The 20,599-nt window shown below is 39.8% G+C and overlaps 1 protein-coding gene and 1 long non-coding RNA gene across 7 annotated transcripts in view; one reads left to right on the top strand and one right to left on the bottom strand.

The window, feature by feature from the left end:
- Window positions 1-10,819, bottom strand: part of DSP (desmoplakin) — a 51,892-nt gene extending 41,073 nt beyond the window's left edge. Inside the window, exons 1-2 of one of the 5 annotated variants that reach the window (XM_088130607.1) lie at window positions 10,684-10,819; window positions 9,829-10,053 (exon numbers count right to left, since the gene is read on the bottom strand). In XM_088130607.1, the coding sequence (XP_087986733.1) occupies window positions 9,829-10,025 (197 nt within the window). In that variant the 5' untranslated portion in view covers window positions 10,026-10,053; window positions 10,684-10,819. Of the gene's footprint in view, window positions 1-9,828; window positions 10,498-10,535; window positions 10,649-10,683 lie in introns of those variants that run through there. The other 4 variants (XM_088130608.1, XM_088130609.1, XM_007422139.4 and 1 more) reach the window with 4 other exon arrangements.
- A 43-nt stretch (window positions 10,820-10,862) lies between these two features.
- On the top strand, window positions 10,863-20,369 carry LOC112542771 (uncharacterized). 2 transcript variants are annotated; one of them, XR_015793917.1, is made up of 5 exons: window positions 10,863-10,989; window positions 14,585-14,626; window positions 14,705-14,763; window positions 16,320-16,376; window positions 20,315-20,369. It is a non-coding gene; the product is annotated as an uncharacterized LOC112542771 (long non-coding RNA). The 2 variants fall into 2 exon arrangements; XR_003086368.2 differs by lacking the exon at window positions 14,705-14,763.
- The last annotated feature ends 230 nt before the right edge of the window (window positions 20,370-20,599 follow it).

Genomic DNA, 20,599 nt, shown 5'->3' with positions numbered 1-20,599 from the left:
GATATGCAGCAGTTTGATTGATATGTTTACCTAATTAATGAATATTAGTTTTATGTATGCAAAGTGTTTTATGAACTGGTCATTGACTATAATAAATAATCATAGGAAAGTACTGTAATTTTCAAGAAAGTAGCTAGTTTCCAATTCTAATTCAGCCTGTTATCCACCATATTCATTTGTACTATATTTCTGCTGCTTAAAAATAAAGGTCCACTTCTACTATATGAATGACAGAAGTTGGGGATTCTGGTAGTGTTAAGACCCAAACAACTGGAAAGCAGTGGATTAGGAAAGGCTGGATTTTTTCAAAAAAATATATTGAATGAATCTTCTGCCTTTCAGTCAATAAGAACAATTTTATCCAGGGATTTCAAAGCACTTGAACTCACAAATACAGTGGTACCTCTACTTATGAACTTAATCTGTTCCGTGACTCTGATCGCAAGTCGAGTTGGTCGCAAGTTGAAGTAAATTTTCCCATAAGGTTCAATGTAATTACCGTTAATCCGTTCCAGCGTCCGTGGACCACGCGGCAGGGGCGGAAAAACGGCCGCTGACCACGCGGCAGGGCGGAAAAAATGGCCGCGGACCACGTGTCAGGGGCGGAAAAACGGCCGCGGACCACGTGGAACGGGTGGAAAATGGCCGCGGACCACATGGAACGGGCGGAAAAATGGCCACAGACCATGTGGAACGGGCGGGAAATGGCCGTGGACCATGTGGCACGGGTGGAAAAATGGCCGCAGACCACGTGGAACGGGCAGAAAAATGGCCACGGACCACGTGGCACGGGCGGAAAAATGGCCGCGGACCATGTGGCACGGGCGCAAAATGGCTCGTAAGTCGAGGCGAATTCATAAGTAGAGGTAAATTTTTGGGGCCGGAGCTGATCGTATCTCGAAAATTTCGTAAGTAAGGGCATTTGTAAGTAGAGGTACCACTGTACATGTTGCATTTATTAAGGAACAGACATTAAGTGATAAGTGGTGCAGGTATAACACCTGTTGCAGATCCACTATCACTTCACTGGAGTGCAAAAACCTTTAACATATTTTTTAATCTAATATTTAACTTTTACATCATATTTTGCAAATGATACAGCAGCCCTCTCATTAAGAGTACAAGCTGTTCTTCTGAATTTCATTATCATCTACAACACTAAGCAAAAGAATAAGAAGAGGCATCAAGAAGAACAAATGGATAGAGGTGAACTTGTAACTAACTACTCAAACACCTGAAGGCAAAACATTATTTGGGAAGTGCCACTGGTTGGCTATAGAAAAGTCTCTTCTGCACAGTTCCCTAACATATACTGTACTTGACTATCATTTCAGTGCCAGGCAAGGACCTTCCTCACCCCATTCCCTGCAAGACTTTATCATAGCTTTTAAGGAGTTTTCTTATGCTTATTCCTGGCTTGGTTTTTTTTAGTGTATTTCAGGGTTTGTTACCATGCAGATGCACACTTAAAAAAAAAAAAAACAGCCTCAAATCTGGAGTCATTCAATATTGTACTTATTTTCATAGTTCACATACATTATTTTTCTCAAGATATGAATTCCCCTTACATTAATTTTGCATAAATAATTCTACCAATGTGTCCTCACACTGGAGGAGTTTTAATAGTTTCCAAGTAAGGGATTATGCTAACTTTCATCAAGTTATCCTCCATGGTAAACTTCAACTTTCAATGCAAATTCAAACAGTATGTCAAATGGACAGGTAAAACCACCATGTCAAAAATTAACACGAAAAGAAGCTCTAATGAAGCAGAGCTGTATTCAAACTGAATGACTTTGACAACAGGCCATTCAATGCGTTTTGATGGAATTTTAAGCTACCGTTTTTCGTTATGAAATTAGGTCTCAAATTCACAGAGATCCTTTTGCTTCTGGCATGAGATGGCTCAGCTAAATGTAGCAAAGTTCCCCAATGCACACAACCAAATACATGTATATACTGTACTGATGTAATGGGTGGAGTCTGGAAATACATGAGATTAGAGTTCCTCCCCCCCACCAAAAAAGATTTCCCCCTAAATAGTTACTGTAGATTTGGGGAGAATTAAATAATTATCCATGCATTTGTACATTTCCTGAGAAGAATAACGGGCACTGTTGAAAAATTGATGGGAGGAACAAGTGACTGCAAACCTACTTTAACCATTTTCCAATGTGAAAAACAAAAATCTTGTTTCTTATTTTCAGCCCCAAGAAATTTCTCTGAACAAGACAGAGACCACCGTGAAAGGAACATAGAATATAAGTACTTAAAGGCAAAGGGAATGCACTATTTGCCAAGAGTTAAATACTGAAGGATACTGTACTATTATTGAGATAATGCTAACTTCTACTATTAGAATAAGTGCAGCATATACATGGTAATCATTACATAAATACACAGCCAACGTGAAGGGGAAGATATAGAAAAAGATAGCAGAGGGCATAGAATGTATGATTTCTTTACATCAATCATATTATTATCCTGGAATAAGTGTAAAACTAATGGAGGGAGATCTGAGACAGAATGCTCTAGAATTATAATCCTGAGCAAAATATTATAGGTGATTTATGCCAGGTTTCTTTATTCTATAAAGAGTAACAATTTTCAGCATCATCTTAAATGCATTCTGTCCCCCAGCTAGGGACTACAACATCCTATATTTAATTTTAACAATGCCTGTGCATTTATTCTCTCAACGATGTTTTTAATGATACAAAAGCAATTAATAACCAGTGATCATTCCTTATTCCTTATTAAGTTGCCTACATTGCCATCCATCCCATTAATCTCTAAAACATCACTGAAATCACATCCTTTCCTGGTACAGTGTCCCAATGATCAATTGCTCATAACCCCTCATGCAGTTATTTCCAGCAAATATTTAGTCTACTCATGTATTTATCACTGTTATACACATTTCAGAAAAACTAAGTATAGAAATGCATCAAAAATAGTTATTTTGAAATATTTTTCATTACACTGCTATTGATTAGAATTCTTTTTCCCTCTTCACTTTCAAATAAGTGGTACACACTTACAAAACAATTTGAGAACTATATCAACCATTTTAGCGTAGAATGGATGGGAAATCATTTGATGACTCTTTCTGGAAAAACAGAAACCTTTTGTTACAATAGCAAATTATTAAATAGGTTGTTCAATGTTATCACAAATAGAAATCTGTATTTGCAATCACAAGGACTAGAACCTTGCTTCCTTTTAAAAATGCAAGATTGAATTATCCAGGCACCTGAGATTACAAAAACAGGGTCTAATAGCACCATTCCCAATCAATTTTTCATGGTAAGGACCTACAAGAAATACTCATAGAAGCAACTGTTAGTCTTTTTGCAGGAAAAAAAAGACTAATAATAATATGCTAATGAAAGTGGTGGGGTGATTAGTTATGCTGAGACATAATTACTATTCTAAAGACATATAAGCTATATTTTCTAGTTAGCTGAAGCTTGAAGCAATGCACAGTCTGCATTCAGATAACATACTAACAGCAATTGCTAGCTGAAGCACTCAGTAGGGGTAAAAAAAGGGCAGATGCAAACGGATTCATTCAGTATTAAGCTATGACTTGGCTCAGAATGACATGCAAACAGACCCAGAACCTTCTAATATTAGCCAAGGTTAGCACAGAACTAATACTGAACCAGTATCATTTTGGAAATTTGGGAGAATTTATGCCATGGTGATCATTTCTGACCCATTAACCATGGTCTAAACTCAGCAGACTAATATCTGGGCATGACTTCTTTGCCTAGCAACCTATTAGCTATAGCACATTTGGTTCAACTCTTTTTGTACTGTGCCAGATACACAATTCAGTTTATGAAGGATCAGCACAGCTATTGGGGTAAGACATCTGTACCTGCTCAGATGTGCCGAATCTGCACACCAAACTGTACAAAACCTCACTTATCTCCTCTCTCAGAGAGGGGTAAAGAAGCTTTACCACTTTTCTAATGAAAGGCTGAAATATCTTACTTCTCTAATTATTTACAGTGCTGAAGATTAATTGCTTTTAGCCTCCCCCACCTGAACAAACCCATGTAAAATTATTAGCTCTTTATATCTGATTATGCTTGGCAATCAGATTGCACTCTCTGCTTTTTATCAAGTGATGTCTTCATTAGTCATGGTGTATATGGGACACTCCTTATTCTCAGGTTGGAACTGTGATGGGTAACAGCCATTTTCATTAACAAAGACACTGACTGCAATTGTTCACACAGCCTGCAATGCCCTGCCCTGCCCCAAGATGAAGCCTTTGGAAATAAGGGGGGGGGGGGACAGAAACAAGAATTCTTTTAAACAAAATGAAGTTGTAATTCTGGTCTTTCCATGACTATACAGACTGTTATTCTACTTGTCTCTGCAAGTCAGTTCGCTGCACAGATTTATATGTACAGTGTATAAAAGGCATTTAAAAGGCAGCCTTGCCCTGGAACAGTTCTTACCCTATTTTGTACTGGTACATTAAAGAGGTAGAAACTATGTTTTTGGAAATCAAATGCAACCCAACTTTAATCACAAGTTAAATCTTACCATCACTTCTCAGCACTTAATAAAAAATATGAAATTAATAACTTGACTTTACATACAGGTATAAGAATTTAAAAGAGCAAATCCAATATTGCTTGAGCAAATTCTACTCATATGATACTCGGGGGGGGGTCCCCTCTCTTTAAATGCTCTCAAAAACTGTTCCAGAGGCTTGGTTGATCACAGAAGATTTTTGAGGGCAAACACAAACTAGAGAAGAAGGAAGAATCTTCCTCCTGATTCTATCAATGGAAATGGTTTCCATTGGCAAATTCCATTGGATTTCATCCTGAGACAACACAAGCAAAATTTCTGAAAACTAAATTTTCCCCAGGATGGTTGCAAATTCTAGGACCTTCAGCTCAACACATCTGGCAGACAAAGTTAGGGAAAGATATTAACGTTTGCTTCTATGCAGGCTGTTTGGCAAAGGAAATAACTTTTTCTAAATGGGGAAGTTGACCATCCTACTATGAAGCATCACAAAATGCTTCATGCCAAACTCTGGCACCTCCATACTAGAGGACTATGATCTCTTTCGTATAAGGCATCATCCTATGACCAGTACAGTGTTAAAGCACAGGTGAGAAACATTCTGATGACCAGGACTGCAAAATAAATTAGCAGCCAAGGGCAATAGGTAGATCTGTGATGCAACAAACTCACAGCAAGTTGGCAAGGTTGAGAAATTATTTTTATGTCCTTATGTGTTCACATATTTATCTACTTTTATTTTGAAAAAAGAATAGGGAAATTGTGCCTTCACAATTTGCCAATTTGAGCAGCTAAATCTGTGGCTGAAAATGGTCCATCCCAGGGAATGGTTATACATTGTACTAGAAAAATCCAGGTTCAAATCATCATTCTAATATCCAGGACATTGGCTGAGTCATGTAGGTTTCAATCACCATCTCCCAACCCCAAAGAGAAATATATAAACTAACCATTGATTGACACTAGACCATGTCAATTAAACTACTGCAGAAACCAAATTGTTCCTAGATTCCCACAACTGAGACACTGAGGACAGACAGCTTACTCAACCCTTGGGGGAGGGAGAGGCTGGCACGGTTATTTCAGTAAAGTACAAGCTGGAAGCTGAACAAACAAAACTAAAATAAAAATAAAGTTTAACAAAACCAGAACCCAACCTCAAAGGCAAGTCTGCTGAAACTCTGATGAATAAATAGTAATTTTTGCATTTATAAATTTATATGCCAATACTTCTATACTTCAGTATGCAAAATTCCTCAAATGTTACAACTATCCCTAAATGCCTAATGTTGAAGAGTGAAACATTCCTAAAGAACTGAATAAATACTAAGTATGGGTAGCCAGAGAAGATCAAGATGATGCAGGCAAAAAGACACCTAGGAACAATGAAGAAAACAGCCGTTTTTCAAAAAAAGAAAAAGAAAAAATTGCATAACTGTTAACATCTGAAAAAAGGCTGTATACACCTAAGCAATTCCATTCATTTTTTGCATGAAAAGAAGTTGCTCTAATTGCCTTTTTAAAAAAACTGGTTATTGTTTTCAGATGTACTGCCTCCACTCTCTATTTCTGTCATTTAATTTAACTCACGCAATGAATTCATGAGAAGAACTAAATAAATTTGTTAAAAATTAAACCAAATATCTATAAGAGTCTATCTGGCAGCATTCATCAGCAAATCTCACAGTACAGAAATTCCTGATAACTTCTAAAATAAATGGAGTGAGATGACTTGTCATATTTATTTGATTCAATTTTGGCACCGCCCGATTCCAAACTGACATATAAATCATTTAGGTAAATAAAAATAAATGGTTTTAAATCTGTATACAATCATAAACCATTTTTTCCCAAATAAATTTAATAAGAGAATACTAAAAATATTAATCAAACTCAACCTGAATATTCTCTGTGCTTCTAACTTATCTCCTAAATTGCAACTGATCAGCAGTTCCTTTAAAGTAATGTACACGGTGATGTTTGTAAATGTTTAAATACCCAATTCTCTCAAATGAAATTCTTGAAGACGCTTTCTCTATTGGAACTAGATCTGTACACCACTAATACAGACTGAGAAAAGAGAATTACATGCATTTATAAAGAGTTTAAATCTATTAGACTTCAAAGTACATATCTACTCAACCAAGCCTAAGAACCAATATTTCCAAACAACCCAGAGCAATTACTGTTCCTGAAACTAAGAACTCCTATTGGAAGGATTAATCTAGAATGCACACATCTTGGAATAAATTTCTTTTTTAGTATTTGGACTTCTTTAGTGTTTTTCCAATCCTCACCCTTTTTTTTAACCTAACAATGAACAATGGCATGTTCAAACTAAGGCATGTTTGACTACATTTTTCAACATCTTGGCACTAAGTTCAAATACAAAGTTTTCCTAAATCCCATGTGGTATTACCAATTTTTATTTTTGTAAAGCTCCTATGGGTTCAACAGTTAAATAACAGAAATTCAGCAGAAAACATGTTTCTCCATTGTATCTGAAGCTGGAAGGATGTTAACTCTATTAAATTTCTACTTATTCTGAATCCATAGAGATGCATGTTCATAAAATGTACTGATTTTGCTGAATGTTTTTGCATAATAGTTACCAAACTAGGTTTGTTTAATACTCTGAAGACCATAAATATGCTTATTATACTAATGATGGGGCAACTAATCAACTAGAGTTAATTGTATGTGTATACCTTCAAGTCAGTTTTGACTACTGGCAACTGCCTGGACTAGTCCCTGCAGTTTTCTTGGCAAGGTTTTTCAGAAGTGGTTTGCCATTGCCTCTTTCCTGGAGCTAAAAGAGAGTGACTGGCCCAAGGTCACCCAGCTGGCTTTGTGCCTAAGATGGGACTAGAAAATCACAATCCTCCCAGTTTCTAGCCTGATGCCTTAACCACTACACCAAACTGACTCTCAGAGTTAATTAGTGTTGTTTGATTTTTGCTATTTCATCCACACACACACTTTACTAATATTTGGTATCAGGCAGTATAAAAATGCAGTAAATAACAAGTAAATAATTGACTCCATTGTTACCAGTGATAGGCAAGATTATGTAAAATTCCTCTAAAAATAGGGTACTTCTCATAATTTTTCCATAGGTGCTTTTAGGAAAATGCTGCATGATGCTCACTTCTTTCTGCGTGCACAGTGGGGGTTAGCAACAACTTAAGGCAAACTAGGATGTATGTTGCATCTTGATTGAGAGTTGAGCTTTAAATCTTAAGCATGCAGATTTGAAGGGTATACAAGAGAGACAAGAGTTTATCTGAAGCATTTATACAACCTCAGAGTATTAGTTCCTTTTGTTTTATGGCTTAGGCTTCTACAAGGTCTCAATATGCTCAAATAGAAGAAGAAGACAGCTTTTCAATGACCATACTATAAATGTATACCAAGGTTCATTGAAAGTTAATATATGATAGATTAACAATGAATATATAGTCTATATAAAGTTCTCAGTAAACTGTCTACACCCAGTCCCTCAGAGGAAAAAAACAACATGAGCCAAGAAATAAATTTTCCAAGGAAAAGCAGGGAGGGTTGAGAAAGGAATGACCCAAACATTAAGCCCAGTAGGAAGTTAAAAACAAGCATGATGTTTTACCAGCTGCCTTTGGATGTATGCCCATCCACAAAGGGGAATCTAAATTTTGAAATATAAACAGGTACCTTTTAACATGGACACTGTAAATTTGTGTTTTAATGGTTCACACAACTGGAGTAACATTCTTAATTTCCTTTAATAGTTTATCAACACTGCTAGAGCATTACACCATACAATGAACCACAGCAATACTATAAGGAGATAGGGTACAAAAATGGAAGAGCTATGAGAAACTTTCCAATTTTGCTATTCAGAGAAAGAACTCTACTGAGCCTCATCAAGCAAAAAAGATGGTCGCTCTAAAAAGAAAGGGAAGAAAAGAAACTTCCGCAAAATTTGATTACAAAATCAACTACTAATTTGGGAATGGGAGAAGCCAAGATTCACACCTCTCTAAAGGCTGTTGATTTTTAATCTGAAATATTATTTGCTGGTTCTACCAATGAGTCACACCAGTGAAAACAAGCCCTGGTAACCAAGTGAAATAAATAGTACAAAAACCAGTCAAAGGGACTACTCTTCATGCTACTTATTTTTTCTGCAGAAGCAATTTGTTGTTGGGAACAGACTGAATCTCATATACTTGTCATATATGACACTCCTTCATGCTTTACATGCACAGGCAAGCCACAGGTGCCTGCCCTCTCTCATTATATGCATGTGAATGGTTTGTGATCCTATAATATATAAAGAGAGCAGTTTGTACAAAGTATACAGTCAAGGAAGAGCCAAGATCAATAACTGCTCCCTGCTGAGTAGGATCTGATGGTTTGCAACACGTTTAATTTGTATTGCACTTTTCATATATACATATAAAAACGTAACATGTAAGGTGGCTCGTAGCACACAGCTTCCTAAACAACAGTGCTCCCCCTCAACAGGAAAAATAAGGCATAGGAAGTAGTGTTACACTTTTTTTCTCAAGGAAACAATAATTTAAAAAAAACCTTCTTAGTGGATCAACAAAAGCCAAACTATTCTTTTGTATGACTCTCTTGAAAGCACTAAACAGCTTTCCCACCTTAATCTTGATAAACTGTAAAGGAGTTGGAAGGGTGTTGATATAAAGAAACTCTACTATCCTTTTGATGCTGGAGTTACTGTAAACACAGCCATGCAAGCAATAAGGACATTAGTCATCAGAAAACTTTATGCTCTCCACAAAACTAAAGATACTGTACAGATGGGTGAATCATCCATCTGATCTCCCCCTTATTCTACAATTCAATAGCCATAACCCAAAACTACAGACTGCCAAAAGCCACTGTATCATCAAAAATTGCAACCAAAAGCTCTGAACTTTGCCCTAAGCTTTTTTTTTTTTTAAGGTCTCATAGGAAATAATTTCCCCATAGTCCAAATGCAGAGCAATTTTCTTCTCCACAAAGAAAACAGAGTGTGGAAACAGAGGACAAAATGAACTGCAACTAGCTCTTCTTTCTTCACCCAGAGGCAGAACTAAATCAGCACAGTATTTATATTCCAGAAGTCAATGATAAGCCATCATAGCTTTCAGCAACCAACTATAGCTGCCCGTGATGGGATGTGTCCGTTCCTCCTTAACAGGGCAACTTTATTTATTTGCGGGGGGGGGGAACCCTAGCCACACGTAAACACCAGGAGAGGTAGATACGTGAGATATGTGTTGCACTTACGTATATCCTTCTGAGTTGATGTCCCCGACGTAGCTTTTCTGGACGTAATACATTTTGTGAGTATGGCTGCTTCCCCCGCCGCCGCCGCCGCCCATCATGTGGGAGTTCATTTCGTAGCGCATATCCGGGCCGGACTCCGCTCTGATCATCCTGCCCAAGGTGTTGAGCCTGGGATGGGATCCGCCATTCATGCTCATCTTGAAAGCTGTGTTAGCTTAACTGTGCCTCGGATAAGAAAAGAAGAGCCAGATCAGAAGAAAAGCATGAGCTTGCACCGATGGAACTGAAGAGGGCTGTCCTGGAGAAGGGCTGTATTCTAGTTGCCCTTTTCTTTCTTTCTCTTTCTTTCTTTCTTTCTTTCTCCCCACCTCTGGCAAAAGCAAGTGAGCAAGCAGCGCGAAGACCAAAATTAGTCCCCCAAAGGAATGCAGAAAGTGAGGCAGGTGGTCTGTAGGGGGTCAGGCAGGGTGGGAAAGAGGGAGCCGGGAGAGGTGCACAAAAGGTGGGGGGAGAGGGGCTAAAGGCAAAGGAGGAGTAAGATGAAAACCAGGGTGTCTGGGGGAGAGAGAGAGAGGTAGGTCCAGTGGCGTTCAGCAGCAGCGTCCAGGTGAGAAGAAAACAAAGCAGCGGGTTACTGGTGGTGGTGGTGGAGGAGGAGGAGATCACCCAGTCTCCTCCCTGCGGGCACAGGAAGGACGAAGCCGCACCTTTTGGAATCTTTTTGAACTAACAAGTCTGGGCGTGGAACCGCCGCCCTCCGGTTCATTCCGGTCCGCGCCCCCCTCCCGCCGAGCCAGAGTCATAAAACCAGAGCCTGCCAGGAGGACTGCAGGGCCGCCGCCCCTCCGCCTCTACCTGGGCCCAGCCCAAAGGGCAGGAGGAAGCCGACGCCCGGCGCACGGTTACGTCCTCGCTTCATTTGCAGAAAGGCGAACTCCTCTAGTGGCCCTGCCCTTGACGACGACAAGGCGTCTGGCTGGGAGGGCCCGACTAAGGAGCGCTTGGCTCCCACGGGAGAAAACTCCCCTCCCACCTGTATGGTGGGACGCTTCCCAGCGTCGCCCGAGCGGCGAAGGGATTACTCGGCCCTGCTGAGCGCCTCGCAATAACTTTGACTTCCGGGCGGGTGGATCGCTCTGTGGCGCGCGCTCTTTTCCCGAGGCGAGTGTTTCACCAAAAGCCGGGTGGGGGGGCTCTGGAGGGGATTCCCGCCTGCTTTACCAGGAGGGAACAGGATTATGAACCCCAACAGTGTAATGACCCTGTTGATGTGATTTGGGGAACGGGGGGGCACGTCCACACAGCCTCCTTCCGTGAACGCGTGTCCGCGCGCTCCCGGCCGTATCTTGAGGTCAGCCAGAGGCAGCCGAGAGCCGGTGTAGAGGCTGCAGGACTCAAGGGGTGTTTTCCGTCTATCGCGACTTGAGTCGCTCCGCGCATATAAGTGGGGCGCATCGAGGCGACTGAGGGAAGCACCTCCTCGTCTCGTGTTCTGTGCCGGTAATCTGCTGGCTCTGGCTCCGGCCCTGGAGCTCCCCGTTCCCCCCATCACCCGGCGGGGGCTCGGCGGTGGAGTTGCGGCGGAGTTGCGGCGGAACACGGTTCTCTCAGGCTCCGTCGGCCGCCAGTTTTGATTAACCTCACCAGGCTCTCTCCCCCGCCCACAGTCAGGAGGGCCGTTGCTGTTCTGGTCAGTCCATTTGGGAGGGAGCTGGTGATGCAGAGCTCCCTTCCGACGGCCAAACTTCCTTCCCTGAACAATTTAGCTATCACAAGCGAGGGATCTGGCCAACTTCACCCTCCCCCCCCCAAAAAACAGCAGGGGCTGTTTGAACATGGCACTGTGTGCTCTGATCTAGCAACTTCACTGCAGGAGTACAATAAAAGCACTGCTCTAGGGATGGTGGTTTTGAAACTGATACACTTTCCTCCCATCTGTGGGCCAAGAGGAAAGCACATCAGCAGAGTAAGGGCACCCTAACCTCCACGAGCGAGCTATGGAGGGGTGCTAATAATGAGAAAATCCAGATCCAGACCCCGACTTTTAGGATGGGTACCTGGAGAATCCTCTCCGTGTAAGTCGGACAGATTCAACATGAAGAAGATGGTCCCAAAGATAACAAGGGCCCATGCCATAAAGGGCTTCATAGGTGGTCCCAGCACCGTGAGCAGAGCCTGGAAGTCAGCTGGCAATTAGTTCAGCTCTCCCAGAACAGATCTAATGCTAAAGAGAGCCAGTTTGGTCTAGTGCTTAAGGCATCAGGCTAGAAACCAGGAGACTGAGTTCTAGTCCTGCCTTAGGCATGAAAACCGGCTGGGTGACTTTGGGCCGGTCACTCTCTCTCAGCCCAACTCACCTCACAGGGTTATAGGGAAAATAGGAGGAAGAAGGAGTATTAGGTATGTTTGTCACCTTGAGTTATTTATAATAAAGGCGGGATTTTAAAAAATCTAAAACAAAATCTAAACTGGCTAATTCTTTCTAATAAGCAGGTCACCACATTTTGTGCCCACTGTAGCTTCTTTTCAGGAGAGCCTCACATAAAGCAAACTTCCATAGTCTGAGAGATGACAAAGGTATGAGTCACTGTTTTTGGTGCATCCTGGTTCAAGAAACTGGCAGGTCTGTTAATCTGACCAAGCTCTTCTGACCTTCCTCGGCTAAATCCAGAAGAATCGCTGGATTGTGCACCACCTCTGTCAGGGGAAGTGCTGCCTTTTCAAGAGTTACAGTTACATATGTGACACCAGAAGTTTTCTAAACAAAGAGCAGCCCTATCTTACTTGGGATTCAGTTGCAGACTGTACCATCCAGACCCTCACAGGCTCCAAGTGCAGGGTCAGAACTTCCGCTGCATCTCCTGTTAATACTGATTTATGAAGTGATCCAGTTACAAAAAAAACTGAGAAATGCTTCTTAAAGAGTTAGTGTTAGAGCTAGTTGTAAGGTCAATTGAGAATACTTTGTGCCACAAGTTGAAACAATAAAGGCACAAAAGAAAGCTTTTCCTGTGATCGTCCATAATTATAAAACAAGTTCCTCCTCCCAGAAGCTGTTTAGATTTTAAACATAAATTTATTCTGGATGAACTATAAGTGTTTCTTCTTTGAACTGGAAAAGTGTTATTTGGGGGTAACCAGGGATGAGGATGGGAGAGGGAGAGTAAAAAATGCTGGGATAGCGGCCATAACCACACAATAAAAAACCCTACTCCTTTTTTACATGTATCGCACACATGACATTTAAAAATGGGCAAAGTTTCAATCACTTGATTGCAGTCACAATCTTGCCTTTTTTAAATTCCCTCCTGTGGATGCCCTGCATCAAACATTAAATAACTGAGCTTGCATAGAGAGAACAAATCACCAGAGACCGTAAATCGGGCTACATAGTCCAGGAATAAACTGTAAGTCACTTCACTATACACACAATCACAGAATGCATAATTCCTGGTGTAGATTTCTAGCTAAACTTGTTTACCTATTCCTAGAGGCAAATAGATTTGCTGAAACAAAAGGGTCCTCTGCATTCCTGGATTTCCCAGATTTTTTTAGAGGTCAGGAATAATAGCACCTTTACCCATTTTCCGAGCTCCAATGCACTATGGTACTTCTAGTTTCTCTCCTTCCTGCCACAGAACTGACAACAGGTCCCCCCCTCCCCCCCAAGGAACAAAAGGTCTTCTGCCTTAATAGGAAGAGGATGGGGAAAATCTTGTGGTGTTACATGCTCTCCAGCCACGCCTCAATCAGAAGGATCCCATTTGAGGCAGAGGAACGTGGATTCCCTGTCCAGAAAGTAGCTGCTATCAATCTTTTATTGAGTGAGGGCTGGGTTTTATTTTTAATGGGTGATACCTACCCTTTCTCCTTGGGATATTCTGGAGATGAAACTGAGCTAAATAAAGGAATAGAACACAGGTGTTCCAGAACCTTTGCTTCATAATGAAAGGAAAATGGCTTCAGGGTCATTTGCCTGCAATTTACAACAGCCTGTGTGTGACTAAACAAAGACACTTCCAGATTAGAAATCTTTTTGGTTGTCCAGTTCTCATTCTTCTATTATAAACAACGTGCACAGCTATAATGAATTCTGCTGTTCAACCAAGGTACCACTTTCCACTTTGTTGAAGTATATCCATTCATACTAAGCAGCAAAACATTGCCATGTGGAATTATAAAACTAGCTGGGATTTTTGGTTAATTTTAACTTGTATAATTAAGTATTTTTTCCATATAAGAAGAGAATGATTGCTTTGCACTAGTACTCCTGAAGTGCTTTAAAGATCAGGAAAACCTTCTCTTGGAAGAGTGGCTTCTCATTGCTTTTTCCATAATCTAAATCAATGTTTCTCAACCTCCGCAGCTTTAAGCTGTGTGGACTTCAACTCCCAGAATTCCCCAGCCAGCCTTGTTGGCTGGGGAATTCTGGGAGTTGAAATCCATACAGCTTAATGTTGCCAAGGTTAAGAAACACTGACCTAAATTGTTCTCCCTTGAGATCTGCAAACAACATTAAAGGATAGGGAGAAAATCTGGGCTTAGGTCAATAATAAGTCTTAGTGATTGTTTAGAGGCAGAGTTCAATACATGGAAATTTTGCAGTACAGAAAGTTTATGCAAAATGCATTCCATATGATTATATTTCAAAGTAGCTCTGAACAAATCTTATTTTAGAAATTAAATGTATTACTGATATTTCTATGCCACTCCAAGCAGCATAGAAAAATTCTAAATCCCATTTTTGCTTTTCTAGATATCAAATGTCTGTACACTAATTCGATAAATAAATGAAAAGGTAAGTCTTTTAATTAGTTCACTAATTGCCAGCTATGAACAACACTTGCAACTGTCTAATTTCATTATTTCTTGACAGGCTTTTCTGTGCAGAACAAACAAGAGAGTCCAGCTGAAACAAGTTAGCTGAAACAAGAGGTGCTAGTAATGTAATGCAAATGTTGACATTATGAGCCACATTAGTGATGATGTGAGTGATCCATTAACCCACAGTTTTTAAAAACACTGTAGTAGAAACTTGCAGTATTCTGGAGATAGCAATTCTTTGTGGCTGACTTTTTCACCAATATCTGACTGCCTTCATACACAGTTTTGAGACTCACATTACCTCACATTATTCACCACGAGAGGGGATAATTGAAACAGGATGCTATAAGATAAATTGGATAATACTTCCTCCTTAAAAAATAAAAAAGGGATGTACAAGTAGAGATTCTGCACAGACATTTGCACAGATGTTACAGACTGCATGAGAAGCTATCTTTTTCTTGCTTCTGCTGGATCTATAAACTGCCCTACGCTCCAGGGAAAAGAACATTTTAAATGTTTTTATTAAAACTCCACAACTTTTAGCGTACTAATCCTCACTTACTGGCTGCAGTTGGGACTGGCAACTCTGTCACTAAGTGACACAGTTGTAAAGTGAAATGTCATGTGATCGCACTGATTCATGATGTCACTTCCAGCTGCAGTGAAGCAAATCACCCACAGACGTTAAGTGCAACCTCACATGACCGCGACTTGCGACTTCCTGTTGGCTTCCTTCCCTGGACTTAGCTTGTTGGAAGCTGGCAGGGAATGTCACAAATAGTGATCGTGACTGCGGGACGCTGTGACCATCGTAAATGCACACTGGTTGCCAAGCACCTGAATCATGATCATATGACCGTGGGGATGCTGTGATGGCCACAACTTTGAGGACCATATTCTCCTTTTTCAGTGTTGTCATAACTTTGAATGGTCGCTTAAAGAACAGTCAGTAAGCGAGGACCACCTGTATTTTAAAGTTCTGGGGGAAAATTCCATCATGTGCTTAAATCTCCTGTTGCAGGAAATGAGATTTAAATGTGCATATATTTAAAATTCATATGTTTCTTTTCATTTTATTTTTAAATATTAGAAGATGACTGTGAGGGTTTAAACCTATTTCATCCATAAAAGTTCACAGTATAAAAGCAGCTCATTTTTAGCATGATAAATCTTGAAATTGCAGTTATATTTTTTTTTAAATTACAGTAATACTAATCACAAATATCACCTCTTTTTTCAGTTCATAGCTCATTAAAAGCTGTAAACTCAAATGATAAAATTATAAATTATAGTCAGATGATATACACAGCAATCCAAAAAAATCCCCATTCAGCAGCAAGCAGCTGTAAACAATTATGCAACTATACATTTAGAGGTGACGTGAGTGGTTTCAATTATGAGGCATCATGGAATTCAGAAATCTATAGGGAAAGAGCTATACTACTGTGCCTTAAGCCCCCATGTCTTATCTCAAAGCATGGGCAAACCAGTGGATCTGAAGAAAGTCCTTCAAGGAACATGATCTAAAACTAGTTAGGGTTTTAAACTTTGAATTGGGCACCAAACAATGGAAGCTGTCTTATATATAGCCAAACCACTGGTTAGCTCTAACATTAATATAGCTACTAATTTTTGGTTTGATTTATATTCTGCTTCTCCTTCAGGAGCTCAGGATGGTGCGCAGTGTCTCCTCCCATTGTTCTCCACAACAATCCTGTGAGGTAGGTTGAGCTGAGATAGCCTGGGTAGCCCAAAGTCAGGGTGGACTTGAACCTGGGTTTTCCTAGTCTTAGTCCAACACCTCAGCCCATACCTCACACACTGTCTCACAGCAGCTCTCTAGGGATTTGAATAGAAGTCCTCCAGCTCTCTCTGGAGATGCTGGTAACTATACCTGGGGCATTTTTCTCAGAAACATAAGCCTTACCACTAAGTCACAGGTATCCCAAACAAATTAATAGCAGCCTATACAACTGGCATGATATAGGTGTCTTATGACCATTGCACTTTCCCACTTAATGTCTAGTCAGTATGCTGGATATTGGTTCCTTAGGAACCATACAATCTTATCTAAGATCAGCTACAAATCATTCAGAGTTGTCAGTTTCCCACCACCAGCAATTCTATCTTGTATGGATTAAACCTCAGCATGCTGCAACGAAACATCCAAAAATGTTTCTCACAGAGGGTGTGGCAAATAACACTTAAAGCCTGCCAGACCTGATTGACAGCTCAGCCGAAAAACTTGAAATGCTTGGCAATTTTGCTTTAGGTGTAGTATAGCAATGCACTTTTTCTCAAAGGTGTATGTGTTACTTATCTCACAACAGGGCCTTTCAAGCTGTGAGACAGGAAACATGACTATTTGCTGTTAAAGTACTTGCTTTTCTTGGTGTTTTCTTGAACTCCTCTCTGCTATTGATGATAGATTTAGGTACTTTTTCTAGATGCAAACAATGTATTAAACCACAAACAAGCAAACTGTACTGTGGCTTCACGCAGGCATGTGCAAGTTCTGTTGTGATGAGGGCTGCACAAAACTATGCACGATATGCTGAAGACTATGCTCCAAAAGTGTTTAGGGCTTTTAGGAGGGAGCTAAATAGAGTTTTTAAGGAACTGAACAGGTGCCTTTAAAACTCAAGTTACCAATGTTGCCCCTTAAAACTCACTAAAACATGCAGAACATGGCCCAATTATTAGTATTAACCATAAATCTAGTAGTACCTGGCACAAAATGGTGATTCACAATATAGTGCTAAGTATCTGAAGTCTAGAGCATGCTGCGGCATTTGACAAGAATTAAGGAGAAATTACAGGTTGGGACCGCCATTCCTCATAGTCTAAAACTATAAAACCTCAAACTCAAATAAATTTATATGTAACAATTTTAGTGTCAATACTGTTTACACTATTAGCAGCAGTACTAATAACAGCAGCTAAATTAAAACTTTTGACTGGCATTTTCACTGTAACTGAGTATGCATTAATTACTGTCTAATTGTTATTTTGATAAGGCCTTAGGGCTAATCAATAAACTTGGATTGATTGTTTGATTGTAACTGAGTATGCAGAGTTTAGTGATTAAATCGGTATAGAATGCTTTATGAAGGAAATTCCCCTTCTTTATAGGAACCAGCCATGCTATGTTTATATGACTAAGCTGAAGTCTCATACTTCTCGCTGCCTACATGATTTTTACCTGCCTGCTTTCTGAGGAACTTCTCTCTTTAGCAATCTGCAAGCACCTGATCGCGGGTATGAAAGAAAATAGAAAGAACCCAATATATGGATTCATGCAACACACTAATGCCAAACAAGCAATTGCATTCGTATAGGGTCTACATTATTTTAGGCCCTTGGGAACACTTTGCAAAATAAAACAAAACAAAGGCTCCTGAAATCTTGAGAGATTGCCAACATTTTTGTTTGCAAAGCACCAAACTTGTATTAAAACTATCTCTTTGAGGAACAACAGCTCACTTTCACTGTATTGGTTCTTCATACTTTCAGGTCTAGTCCATGAGCCTTACCACACCTCCACTCATTGGGTTCACAAGTTTTCCTCAGATGTCTCCTGCAGAACTGAGGATCACAAGCAGGGACTCCCCAGACAGAAAACAGAGTTCTAGAAACACACATTGAAATGCCCATTGCTCCTGGAGTGTGAGTGTGACACAACTCAAATACCTCATTTCCTGAACTTGCTGAGCAGCTGGATGTTTCCCTTCCTTTCAACAGGACACTACCAAATTACTGGTGGTGGCAGGAGAAACTAGCTATCTCTTCCTATATCTTTCAGCTATGTAACAATCACTTATTTGTTGGCCTTTCCCAACTTGCATCTAACCATGGAACAAACATGCTCTGGCCTCTTTTTCTGTTCCCATGACGTTACCTTCATTTAGTCCCTAACCTCAAATGATTCTTAGCTGTATTGGTATTGTTTTCCCTCTTCCATCGACAGCAATCCATGGCATTTTCAAGGTGTATAAAATCCCATGTGGTTCAGTGACCATTTCGTTGGTGGGGCAGTCAAGTATCTGTCTAGTGGCTACTTCAGACTGGTGGGCATGCCTCCTTCCCTCTGGTCCCTGGGCACTCTCCCCTGCCTTTTTTAATAAATTGATTAATTAAAGCATAGAAATAACAATTAACATCCATAAAAACAGTTGTCAAGAATTAGAGGAAAGCAGCATCTGAGTCAAAATAGCATTAAAAGAATGGGTTGGAAATTGCATGGTGTGCCCTGTAAATAAACCAGATATTGCTATTTTGAGGGGGGAAAATAATATAGTTTGGCTTGTAGACTGATTTACCTGTACCACCCACAAGCTCTTTCTAGTTGAAGGTGGGCACAGAAATTCTATTATTGCAGCTTGGAAAAACCCTAAATAAATTATTAGACAACAACTATTTGGTCCCCAAGACTTTTCTCTTTGAAGACTTAATTATTACCCTTGACTACAGGACTAGCAAGAAAACAAATATTGCAGAGTTTATAATACTATAAAGTGAGAGCAAAGAACAAAAAGCAAAGTGAATCTGAATGATATTTACAGAACAATCCAATGAAACAGAGGCATTGTCTAGAGGCAGTACTGTATGGCTTAGTTAGAAATTATAAAATATGTGAAAAGAATTGGGGAAGGGTGAAATAGAAAGTCAAGGTGGCAATCAATTTTGAACAATCACTCCCATAAGCTCATGTCATTAACATTATTGGCAGGAGCTGAGGAGAGGGAGTTATTCCTGAACTTGGATATGATCTATTTGCCAATAAATACATTGTGGAAAGCAATCCCTTTTATTTCATGTGTTTTTGAAAGGCTACAACTGTGAGGATGTCTGACAGTGTTGTGAAAGGAGCAAATATTTATCAGTCTTTCTTAATCAATAGAAAGCTTCAAGAAGATAGTTTCAAAGGATGTACCTGGGTACATTGTGAAAAAATGCTCCTTCAATAATAGAATCTCATCTCAAAGAGCAATTCTGGTGTTCCCCATAGGTAGAAGTTATGAAAAAAGAAAGATTGCCAGGCATATAATCTCAATTTCAGTAACAGCAAAGAGACATTTCTATATTCTTGTTCCTTGCGCAGCCTTAAGTAAAGCAGTATGTGTTTAGGATCATACACCTAACGAGAAGTTTGTGAACATTATGGCAGTCATAAAGAACAAGGTTGGGTAGCTTGTAGCTCATCTGCCTTTTAAACATTGTTTGACATATTCACTGGCAAACTAAATTGCTCCACAAGAATGTAAAACAATAGCTCACTATTGGTGCAGAATTACGTTTTCTTTTTCTGATTTAATGTACATTCACCATTAAGAAATACTCTCACAGAAATGAATGATTCAGGTAGGACTTCTCCACAGCCGTTTATGTTGAATCTGACAATATGTTCTTAAAGTATCCTGACATTATAAGTGAACAAAATTAAGATTTTTTTTTTTAAAAAGGGCCTAATACATTGAACCAGTAAAACCCTGCTCTATACAACACAGGCCAGGCAAATATTTCCAATGAATTTACATAAAGAACATTTGTTTAATTACAAGTTGTGGCCTGTATGTGAACAATCTGTGACAATGTAATTACATTAATCTTTCAGCGTTATTTGTATTCCTTTCCTGTTTCACATCTCCTTCGTTTGCAGTGACTGTAATGCTGAGGAATTCCAGAGAATATTTTGAAGACTTCTGGAGTATTGGTAATATTTTCTTTATTTACCAAAATGGAGCTAATGATGCAGTGAAATAATGTCAGCTCTTGATTTCAAGATCTTATATGGGTAGGGGTCCTGTAGATGGCAATGTGTATTCTTTCAGTAGCTTAAATGTGAGAACACACATCTGCTATATTTCTTTCTGCTCATCCTGCTGAGATGGGCATCAACAGAGCTATACTCAAATGGTGCTGCTGGAATTGAGACATATGAAGT

This window comes from Python bivittatus, unplaced genomic scaffold (genome assembly GCF_059951505.1).
Source record: "Python bivittatus isolate LINGU-HERP-01145 unplaced genomic scaffold, Pbiv_v1 ctg000840_np1212, whole genome shotgun sequence".
NCBI classification, from domain to species: Eukaryota; Metazoa; Chordata; class Lepidosauria; order Squamata; family Pythonidae; genus Python; species Python bivittatus.
The sequence above is the reverse complement of the archived record's forward strand: the minus strand, read 5'-3'. Positions and strand labels throughout refer to the sequence as shown.